At 43.0% G+C, this 12338-nt stretch overlaps 1 protein-coding gene across 1 annotated transcript in view; it reads right to left on the bottom strand.

Moving 5' to 3' along the window:
• LOC115474518 (aldehyde oxidase 2-like) overlaps positions 1–12338 on the bottom strand; it is a 161215-nt gene that overhangs the window by 88908 nt on the left and 59969 nt on the right. The window contains exon 17 of the mRNA XM_030210008.1: positions 3352–3521. Within this exon, the coding sequence (XP_030065868.1) occupies positions 3352–3521 (170 nt within the window). The remainder of the gene's footprint in view (positions 1–3351; positions 3522–12338) is intronic.

Below are 12338 nucleotides of genomic sequence, written 5' to 3'. Positions count from 1 at the left end.
TAGGGTGTAGGGCAGATCGACGTGTAACTCCTAATTACTATCCAATGAAGTAGGGAAGGGATGTAGGTCAACCAAATGAGTAGGACTCCAGTGGTGGATCAGTATAAGATCTTTATTGACCTACATCCCTTCCCTACTTTGTTGGATGGACTTTACTCTATAGGGTATCCTTCCTTGTTCTTCAGGTGTCAGTTACTCCTAATTACTGCCAACGAAGTGCTTATTAACTCTAATAATTGATTGTTATCACCCAATTGACTAATGATTTTACTACTGTGAGCCCACATTTGGGTGACCTACACAGAATCCGGGGGTATATATCAAGAGTTTCCTTATATTCTGCAATTATTACATAAGAACATATGATTGCCATACTGGGTCAGATCAATGGTCCATCTAGACCAGTATCTGTTTCCAACAGTGGCCAAACCAGGTCACAAGTACCTGGCAGAAACCCAAATCGTGGCAGGATTCCATGCTACAAAATCTTGGGCAAGCAGTTGCTTCCCCATGTCTGTCTCCATAGCAGACTATAGACTTTTGCAACAAGAAATTGTCCAAACCTTTTTTAAACCCAGATACACTGTTGCTGCATCCTCTGGCAGAGAGTTCCAGAGCTTAAATATTCGTTGAATGAAAAAATATTTCCTCCTATATGTTTTAAAAGTACTTCCATGTACAGGAGAAACCCATAAAGGCAAAGAATCTAAGAAAGACAAATAACCCATGGTTCACTCAGTTTTTAGTGCAAATAAAAAGGCGCTGTAGAAGTTAGAATTTGGAAAAGAAAAAAGGACCATCAATCTTATTTAAACTGGAGGACAGAAATCAGGGGTTATAAATTAATTGGTTAGGCTAAGCTTAGGTTCTTTGATCTGGGAATTAAAAATTCTGACAATTCTTTCAAAACACTCTTTAGAATTTTTTAAAATGTAATTAATACAGATAGATTATTAATGATAGCCGAATCTTTGCAGCCTGGTGCTGAAAATTTAGTGCAGGTTTTTCAAACTAAAGTAAATAAAATTAGTAAATCACTCTGGTTAAATTGGATAGGCCTTTGAGAAAACCTTTGAATGATCAAACTGCTAACATTCCTGGAGATAAGACTATGGAGAAAATGTGATAACTTGTTAAAAAGTGCCATCCCTTAGATGTATGCACTCCTTAGTTGTTGGAGGAAGCCCCTCTAAAAATATTACATTGGCTAATGGGGTTTCTAAATTTTTCTCTACAAAATGGCTATTATTCAGATAAGCTAGCGGATATAGTATTAACTCCACTTCCAAAATCTTTAGGGGTCAATTTGACAGTTGTTGATAATTATAGGCCAGTGGCTCTTATTCCTTGGATGGCTAAACTGATGGTATTTTTGGTAAATAAGCAATTACAAACTTTTTTGGAAACCTTTGATGTTTTACATTATACTCAACATGCATTTAGACCCAGACACAGCACTGAAACAGGGCTTTTAGTTCTTACTTCAAAGATCAAATCTTTTTTGAGTAGGGGGACAACAGGTTGTTTTTCTTCAGTTCAATATTTCAGCAGCGCTTGACGTAATTAATCATTCCTTGCTCTTGCTTAGATTAAGTGAACTAGGAATAGCAGATACTATACTGAGTTGATTTGAACAAATTTTTAAAGAAAAGAGCATCATGTAAGAGGAAAGGATCAATGTCATCTCGATGGAATCCAGGTTGCAAAGTGCCACAGGGCTCACTGCTTTCGCTGCTGTTGCTCAAAGTTTATCTTAGCTCTTTGTGTGTTCTTTTTTTCAGAATTAGGTATTGCAATCTTATCATATGCAGATGATTTTTTTTGTTAAGTCCAGTTTTACACAAATTTGATGACACTCTAATCTCTTTAAAACACCATGGGGCCCTTTTACTAAGCCGCGTAAGCGTCTACGCGTGCCCAATGTGTGCCAAAATGGAGTTACCGCCTGGCTACCATGTGGCTTTTGTGGTAGTTTCATTTTTGGTGTGCATCCAATACTTGCGGCTGAAAAATTATTTTTATTTTCAGGTGTGCATTTTGGGAGCGCGCCAAGTGGCATTTGATGCGCATAGGTCATTACCGCCTGGTTACTGTGTGAGACTTTTCTGCTAGGTCAATGGCTGGTGGTAAGGTCTCAGACCCAAAATGGACGTGCAGCAATTTTCATTTTGCCGAACGTCCATTTTCGGCAAAATTAAAAAAGGCATTTTTTACAGATGCGCTGAAAAATGATTCTGCGCACGCCCACAACCCGCGCCTACACTACCGTAAGCCGTTTTTCAGCACACGTTAGTAAAAGGACCCCCATATTTGCATATGGACAACAGAATATTGCTTAAAATTAAACAAGGAAAAAACAAAACTTTTATGGTTTGGCGATCATGAAAGCATTCCATGTAAAGAGTTTGTACAGTCTTTAGGTGAGAATCTAAAAATAGATTATCATTCCAAAGTTCTTGGGATCATGCTGGACTCAAAGTTGCCTTTTGAGAAACAAACAAATGAGTTGACTAAAAAATATTTTTTTAGATTAAGACAGTTGCGTGCTATTCGATCCTTGTTAAATTTATAAAATTTTAGAATTTTAGTACAGGAAATCTTTCTTCCACAACTGGATTATTGTAATTTATTGTATTGTAACATTTCAATCAAACTCCAGAAATGGTTGTAACTGTTAAAAAATACTACTGCTAGACTAATTTTTGGTAAAGGCAGGTTTGATAGTGCTGCTCTGCTTTTGACTGATCTTCACTGGTTATCCATTAATAAATGTATCAAGTTTTAAATAGCTTGTTTAATTTTTAAATCAATTTATGGTCAAAATTTAGAGGGATTTATAGAATTACTTGCTATTCCTTCCTATAGAAGTAATTCTGGCTTTCTTCAAACTTTGCAAATGAGTTATCCTTCATTTAGAAATGTACGCTTAAAGTCTGTTCATGAATATTCATTTCCATTCTTAGGTGCAAGAATTTGGAATGCGCTACCTTGTGAGTTAAGCCAATTGCCATCATATATGTTTTATAAAGGCTTTAAAAACACATCTGTTTGAAAATTCCTTCAGTTGTTGAGGCCTTCTCTTGATTGTTAACTGCTACGAATCCAAATTTTGGAATGTGGGCAGTATATAAAACATTGATAGACTAGAATAATAAAAAGGGGACTTGCATATATTATGGTATTGTAAGTCAGTGCTGTATTGCAGCTATAACATTTCAAAAGTTATAACAAATAATACAATAGCATATTGTTTTCTAATGTTCATGTAAAGTTTGCACATCATTATGATTTAGAGTATAAAGCATGAAAAGTTTTATTGGAACTTTACTTAAAGTTCTTTTATATACTTACACAATTTTTGCATGTGCCCGAGTACTGGTCACGAAAACCAGGAAGAGCTCAGAATCCACAGCAGGCCTGTCATCACAGTAAACAGCTTCCCCAGTGGCTTGTTTAATGGCAGACATGTGTACAATGGGACGTCCAACGGGATCTTGACAAGGTTGCCCTGGGTCTACATCCTGATTAAGAAACACAATGCCAGCTTCAAAATCATTGTGATAGTATGGGTGAGCATCGGAGCCCTGGGCTTCTGGAAGGCCTGTACACACACAACTGAGGCGGCTTTAAGAACAAACAAAAACACCCTTTATTCAGGACAGTAATGAAAAACCCAAAACAGAGAGTAGTCTAATGGTTAGTGCAGGTTCAATTTCTACTGCATCTCTTTGTGCCCCTAAGCAAATCACTTATGTGGTCCTTTTACTAAAGTGCGCCAAAAAATGGCCTGCACTGGTGTAGATGCGTGTATTGGACACAAGTCCATTTTTCAGCACACCTGCAAAAAAGGCCTCTTTTATTTGCATGAAAATGGATGTGCGGCAAATAAAAATTGGCGTACGTCGATTTTGGGCCCGAGACCTTACCGGCACCCATTGACCTAGCGGTAAAGTCTCACGCGTTAACCGGGCGATAATGGTCTATGCATGTACAATGCTGATTACCGCCCGGTTAGCGACGCATGCCGGAAATTTTCCGGCGCTCCTAGTGGATGCCCGTAAAACATGAAATTACTGCCCGGGTCTCACGATAGCCGGGAGGTAGTTCAAAATTGACGCTCGTAGGACACGTGCACACGCCTACGCAGCTCAGTAAAAGGGCCCCTTAATCCTCCATTGCCCCAGGTACAAAAACATAGATTGTGAACCCACTAGGGTCAGAGAAAGTACCTGCATATGATATGTAAACCACTTTAGTTGTACTAGAAAAAGGTGGTAACATAGTAACATAGTAGATGATGGCAGAAAATGACCTGCATGGTCCATCCGGTCTGCCCAACAAGATAAACTCATATGTGTATACCTTACCTTGATTTGTACCTGCCTTTTTCAGGGCACAGACCGTACAAGTCTGCCCAGCAGTATTTCCCGCCTCCCAACCACCAGTCCCGCCTCCCATCACTGGCTCTGGCACAGACTGTATAAGTCTGCCCTCCACTATCCTTGCCTCCCAACCACCAACCTCTCTTCCCCCACCTGCTCCGCCACCCAATTTCAGCTAAGCTTCTGAGGATCCATTCCTACTGGTAGATCAAACGCATTACCCTTACCCTTACAAGCAAAGCCAACAGATGCAACAAAAGCATTAAAGGCATAGTCTGGAGCAATGGTTCTCAACCAGTATATGGGGACACATTAGTATGTCACCATAAATTTGATATAGACAGCAAGCCCATGCTTTCCTTAGCAACCACATGTGCCTGCAGGCTGGGGAGAGCACAAAGCAGAGAACCAGATACTTGAAATTCCCGTAACTGCTTAACTGCTTCCTAATTCTGCTTCTCCATACTTCCAGTGAAATTTGTTGCCACCAGCCCATGATGGAAAAATGTTGCAGGTCTGTTTCCTTCTCTCCCTTTCTGGCAGTCAGCACCACCACTGTGTCAAGAACATACTTGAGCTTCCACTGCAATCACTGCTGCCATCAGCCTGGACAGGAAATACCGCATCCTGCTTAAATTCCTCCCCTATGAGCACAATCACTGCTGCCAGCCTTGCCCAGAAATATGTGTATGTGTGTGGTGTGGGGGGGGGGGGGCTACTCTCATCCTTATGATCATTGGATGAGAGGGAGAGTTTTAAAATGAGGGGTAAGGGATGTTGAAAATGGAAAGAGAAAAAGCATATGCATACCGATGGTCAGACAGAGAGGAGGGAACTCTATGCTGCCTCAGACTTGCAGGTAGGTTTCTGTCATTGTGCAGCTGTGGTAGACATCAGCACACAGCCCTGTATTGCTGCAGGCTCTTTATCTTACATTTTAATATGCTTTGTGCTGATGTCTACTGATGGACAAAAGAGGAAAAACCACCAGAGTGAAGGCATGAAAGGAACCTTACAGAGTCTGTAGAACCAGGCAAACAGTAAGGCCAATGGATGAGTCCTTTTTTCTCCAATAAAATCACATTCTGAGGATCTCTTCTTGGTACGAGTTATTACTTGTTGGAAGACTCATCCATTGACCTTACTGTTTGCCTGGTACTGTGGGAGTAAACCAGCGCAGAAACTCTTTTTATATGCACCTGCCTTTATCAATCAGGTAAACTACTTGGTAGCTTGGCCCCTCTTCTCTTGGCATGTAGTTGCTGCGTGGGTTTCTACAGCAGTCTGACTTGTTTGCCTTAACATAAGAATATAAGTATTGCCATACTGGGACAAACCAACGGTCCATCAAGCCCAGCATCCTGTTTCAAACAGTGGCCAATCCAGGCCAACCCAAAAAAGTGAAATACATTTTATGCTGCTTATCCTAGAAAAAAGCAGTGGATTTTCCCCAAGTCCATTTTAATGATGGCTTATGGACTTTTCCTTTAGGAAGCTATCCAAACCTTTTTAAACCCTGCTAAGCTAACTGCTTTTCCTACATTATCTGGCAATGAATTCCAGAGTTTAATTACACGTTGAGTGAATAAATATTTTCTCCAATTCATTTTAAATTTTCTAATCTGTAGCTTCATTATGTGCCCCCTAGTCCTAGTATTTTTGGAGAGAGTACACAAGCCTTCTGTCTCGCTGCACCCTACGCCTGGAATAAACTTTATGAGCCCCTATGTCTTGCCCCATCCTTGGCCACCTTTAAATCTAGACTGAAAGCCCACCTCTTTAACATTGCTTTTGACTCGTAACCACTTGTAACCACTCGCCTCCACCTACCCTCCTCTCCTCCTTCCTGTACACATTAATTGATTTGATTTGCTTACTTTATTTTTTGTCTATTAGATTGTAAGCTCTTTGAGCAGGGACTGTCTTTCTTCTATGTTTGTGCAGCGCTGGGTACACCTTGTAGCGCTATAGAAATGCTAAATAGTAGTAGTAGTAGTAACAAGCAATTCATGTCTATCTGTTCCACTCCACTCATTATTTTATAGACCTCTATAATATCTCCCCTCAGCCATCTCTTCTCCAAGCTGAAGAGCCATAGCTGCTTTAGCCTTTCCTCATAAAGTCATCCCATCCCCTTTATCATTTTTGTTGCCCTTCACTGAACCTTTTCTAATTCTGCTATATCTTTTTTGAGATGCAGTGACCAGAACTGCACACAATATTCGAGGTGTGGTTGCATCATGGAGCGATACAAAGGCATAATGTCCTCATTTTTGTTTTCCATTCCTTTCTTAATAATACCTAACATTCTATTTGCTTTCTTAGCTGCCGCCTCACACTGAGCAGAGGGTTCACCGTTATCATCAACGATGACACCTCCCCTTTCCTGGTCGGTGACTCCTAATGTGGAACCTTGAATTACGTAGCAATAGTAATTCTCCTCTTTCCCATATGCATCACTTTGCACTTCCTTACATTAAAGGTCATATTTGGATGCCCAGTCTCGTAAGGTCCTCTTGCAATTTAACAACTTTGAATAACTTTATGTTGTCAGCAAATTTAATTACCTCATTAGTTACTCCAATCTCTAGATCATTTATAAATATGTTGAGAAGCAGCGGCCCACCACAGACCCCTGGGGAACCCCACTATCTACCCTTCTCCATTGAGAATACTGACCATTTAACCCCACTCTCTGTTTTCTATCTTTTAACCAGTTTTTAATCCACAATAGAACACTACCTCCTATCCCATGACTCTCCAATTTCCTCTGGAGTCTTTCATGAGGTATTTTGTCAAACGCCTTCTGAAAATCCAGATACACAATATCGACCGACTCACATTTATCCACATGTTTGTTCACCCCTTCAAAGAAATATAGTAGATTGGTGAGGCAAGATTTCCCTTCACTAAATCCAAGTTGACTTTGTCTCATTAATCCATGCTTTTGAATATGCTCTGAGGTGTATAAGAGGTTCTATATCTGCAAGATTGCTTTTACAAAATATATAGCTCTTGCTATGTGTGTCCTGAAAGTTAGTGCTGTTATTGTTATGTAGGTTCTGAGTAGTTTATTTGTAACATGTTATTATTTCACAAAGTATCTGGAATTGGGAAGATTTTGAATATTATGAAGCAAATTTTTCTTGTACAGTTTCACTCTTACTGATGTGCAATGTTATTGTAATCTGCCTACAGCAGGGGTTCCCAACCCAGTCCTCAGGATACACCTAGCCGGTCAGGTTTTCAGGATACCCACAATGAATATGTATAAAGCAGATTTGCATAGAATGGCACTGCATGCAAATTTATCTCATGTATATTCATTATGGATATTCTGAAAACCTGACTAGCTAGATGTGTCCTGAGGACTGGATTGAGAATCACTGGCTTAGAGCCTTCCAGTTAAGCAGAATAGAAATATCCATTTTAAATTAAGTTAAAGTTATGTGTTGCTGTAACTGATGTGATATCATAATTTGAATATATATATTTTGTATTGCAAGTTGTTAAAGGAAATACTCTAGCTCTAATCTGTATAGAAGTCAGAATAGGTAAAAAGATTAATGATGTTAAAAATAAATTAACTCCCTCCTCAAAGTGCCCTCCACTCCCACCCCCACTCGCTCTCTCCTCAATCACTGGCTGATTACTTCCGCGACAAGGTGCAAAGATCACCTTGAGTTCACTACCAAGCCATCTCTTCTTCACCCTTCAACCCTCTCCCTCAACCACCCAACCCAGGCCTTATTCTCCTCCTTCCCTGTCATCACCGAGGAGGAAACTGCTCGCCTTCTTTCCTCCTCGAAATGCACCACCTGCTCTTCTGATCCCATCCCCACCAACTTACTTAACATCATCTCTCATACTGTCACCTCCTCCATCTGTCATATCCTCAACCTCTCTCTCTCCACTGCAACTGTCCCTGACACCTTCAAGCACGCCGTAGTCACACCTCTCCTCAAAAAAACATCACTTGACCCTACCTGTCCCTCCAACTACCGCCCCATCTCCCTCCTACCCTTCCTCTACAAAATACTTGAGCGTGCCGTTCACAGCCGCTGCCTTGATTTTCTCTCCTCTCACGCCATCCTCGATCCACTTCAATCCGGCTTTCGCCCTCTTCACTCGACAGAAACAGCACTCTCTAAAGTCTGTAATGACCTGTTCCTTGCCAAATCCAGAGGCCACTACTCCATCCTCATCCTCCTTGATCTATCCGCCGCTTTTAAATTTGTCAATCATGACTTACTTCTTGCCACACTGTCCTCATTTGGGTTCCAGGGCTCTGTCCTCTCCTGGTTCTCCTCCTATCTCTCCCACCGCACCTTCAGAGTTCACTCTCATGGATCTTCCTCCACCCCTATCCCCCTATCTGTTGGTGTTCCCCAGGGATCTGTCCTTGGACCCCTTCTCTTCTCAATCTACACCTCTTCCCTGGGCTCCCTGATCTCATCTCATGGTTTCCAGTATCATCTCTATGCTGATGACACCCAGCTATATCTCTCTACACCAGACATCACCGCAGAGACCCAGGCTAAGGTATCAGCCTGCTTATCCGACATTGCTGCCTGGATGTCCAACCGCCACCTGAAACTGAACATGTCCAAGACTGAGCTCCTCGTCTTTCTACCAAAACCCATGTCTCCTCTTCCTCCACTTTCTATCTCAGTTGATAACACCCTCATCCTCCCCGTCTCATCTGCCCGCAACCTTGGAGTCATCTTTGACTCCTCCCTCTCCTTCTCTGCGCATATCCAGCAGATAGCCAAGACGTGCCGCTTCTTCCTCTTTAACATCAGCAAAATTCGCCCTTTCCTCTCTGAACACACCACCCAAACTCTCGTCCACGCTCTCATTACCTCTCGCCTTGACTACTGCAACTTACTCCTCACCGGCCTCCCACTTAGCCATCTATCGCCCCCTTCAATCTGTTCAGAACTCTGCTGCACATCTCATATTCTGCCAGAACCGATATACTCATATCACCCCTCTCCTCAAGTCACTTCACTGGCTTCCAATCAGATACCGCATTCAATTCAAGCTTCTCCTTCTTACCTACAAATGCACTCAGTCTGCTGCCCCTCACTACCTTTCTACCCTCATCTCCGCTTACGTTCCCGCCCGTAACCTCCGTTCACAGGACAAATCCCTCCTCTCTGTACCCTTCTCCACCACAGCCAACTCCAGGCTCCGCTCATTCTGCCTCGCCTCACCCTATGCTTGGAACAACCTCCCTGAGCCCTTACGCCAAGCCCCCTCCCTGCCCATCTTCAAGTCTTTGCTTAAAACCCACCTCTTCAATGCTGCATTGGGCACCTAACTCTTACCATTCAGTAAATCCAGACTGCCCCATTTTGACCGTCCCTATTGGACTGACCGTTCATTTGTCTCTTAGATTGTAAGCTCTTTGAGCAGGGACCGTCCCTCTATGTTAAATTGTACAGCGCTGCGTAACTCTAGTAGCGCTTTAGAAATGTTAAGTAGTAGTAGTAATATGACTATCATCCAACCCAATATTGAAAAACTATCTGTAGAACATCAGTCCTAGATTTCTCACTGATGAAATAAGCAATCATTAAAACTTGTAAGAAAAAGTAAAATATAATAACTTTGATTTCAATAACAGTTTATAAAAATGATTTTATTAGATTTCTCTTATATTATTTTAACTACAATAAAATGATATTTAGTCTCATCTTTTGTTCAGTTGCAGCTTGTATTGTTCAATGTGTCACACACATGACCATGAACTGTCAGGTGCATCACAAAAGAAGGTTGAGAACCACTGATCTGGAGGGATGCTTTTTCCCATCTTGGGCCTCTGTATTTTTTTGGGCCACACCCTCCTGGTTCTGTTAAGGTAGAGGAATGTTTAAGGAGGACTGTGAGTTTCCTATACACTGCCTCATAATCTCTACAGCTCAGTCGTGTAGCCACTAGGGGGGCTTTGGGGCCTGGACCCCTCCAATTTGGGCTACAACTTCCCCAAAATTGAGGTGCTGACTTCTGCTTTGGTTGGAGGAGGTCCTCAAACCCTACCAGTGGAAGCCCTCCTCCAAACGAAGCCTACTGCATTTCCTGAGCTGCCACCACTGTGCCGGCATCCCCATGCTTGTTTTTTGTGAAATTGAGCATGCATGAGGAAGGCCAACCCTCTGCGCATGCACAGGAGGTAGGCCTCTACAGTGGCCGCCGAGACTTCAAGAGGTGGCCTCGCAAGACTTCTGCTGAAGTCTCGGTGGCCATTTTGAAGCGCAAATCGGCAGCGGGGGACAGTCAGCGCTGGAAGCGGGCAGGCAAGACTGCCTGCCCCGAAGAATTCAAAGAACAAACGGGCAGTGAGGGACCAGATCGGTCGGTCGGGAGGGAGGGAAGAGAAGAATAATTCACCAAACAACTTGGGAGGGGGTGGCAGGGGGGAAAAGGGAGTTGCTGCTGGGCATGGGTGGATGGAGGGGGTCGCTGGGTATGGGTGCATGCAGGGCAGGGGAGAGGAGGGTCACTGCTGGACATGGGTGCATGCAGGGCAGGGGAGAGGAGGGTCACTGCTGGACATGGGTGCATGCGGGGCAGGAGAGAGGAGGGTCACTGCTGGACATGGGTGCATGCAGGGCAGGGGAGAGGAGGGGAGAGAGAAGAAATGCTGGACATGGATGGAGGGAAGAGAAGAGTGAGGAAGGAGATGAGATGAGGGAAATGGAAGAGAGGAGAAAAACTGCACATGGATGAAGAAAATAGGCAGAAGCTGAGGACCAGAAATGAAGAAGAAAGGAGGAAAGGAAATAAATAAATGAAAAGGAAGCCCTGGAAATGGAGTTAAGAGAACAGATAGCAGCAGAATCGGATACTGGGCCAGCATGATCAGAAAAAACAGTCACCAGACAACAAAGGTAGAAAAAAAATCATTTTATTTTCAATATAGTGTTTGGAATATGTTCACTTTGAGAATCAGGTGCTCAAGATTAAAAGTTTATATTTATTTACTTATTTATGGCATTTTATCCCACATTAAACATGAATTAGATTGGAACCTGGGATCATTTAATTTTTTTTCCTGGAGAGAGTAATGCATTGTCCCCCCCCCCCCCCCCCCCCCCGGCTATAGCCAGCTCTGCAATTTTGGGTGGGCGCAGAGGTGGACGGGGGGGGGGGGGGGGCGCAGAGGTGGATGGGGGGTGCAGAGGTGGACGGGGGGGGGGGGGCGCAGTGGTGGACGGGGGGCGTCGAGGTGGATGGGGGAGAGAGCCTGTTGTTAAAAATTTACCAGCACACCACTGCCCAGGGCTATCTAGGGATACTCAGTGTCACTTAACTAGTTAGTGCTGTTGAATATCCAGGCTAATCGACCATCCATTAACCGGCTTGATTAGGGGCAGGCCGAGGACAGGGCATGGGTGGAATGTGAACTTAGTGGCGATTTTCAGCTCACTAACCGACTAACTGCATAAAGTTAGGACAGCATGTGGTGAAGTTAACTGGGTGCTGGTCTAAATATTGGCCAGCACCCGTTAACTTCAGGGTGACTGGCGAGACCTGAACATTCAATGCCTGGAGCCATGTATGCCCCAGCATTGAATATCCAGGATTACCTCAGCTTGTGGCTCAGATGCCACTTACCATCGTGGGCCGAATGTTGGGCAGAATATGTTTTGTTTGTAGTTGGATTTATCTTTGCATATTTAATTCTACTGTAAATGTAAGGGAGTCAATATTCAGTGCAGTGGTCAGTGTATTTATTTAAATGCCAGCTATAGTATTTAAATAAATATGTATTTCAGTGCTGCTATATATATTCAGTGCAATTCTATAACTGGGTGCCAGCAGTAACGCATGCCTTGTGCGCGTAAATGCTGAGACAATTGGCACTTATGTGTGTAATTATTCTAGAAGTTTTGCACATGTGCCTTAGCGTGTAACTGCAAGGGGTGTACATGTGGGTGGAGCATGAGAGGG

The sequence above is a fragment of the Microcaecilia unicolor genome, chromosome 7, assembly GCF_901765095.1.
Source record: "Microcaecilia unicolor chromosome 7, aMicUni1.1, whole genome shotgun sequence".
NCBI classification, from domain to species: Eukaryota; Metazoa; Chordata; class Amphibia; order Gymnophiona; family Siphonopidae; genus Microcaecilia; species Microcaecilia unicolor.
Note: the sequence above shows the minus strand (reverse complement) of the source record. Positions and strands in the feature narration are given on the sequence as shown.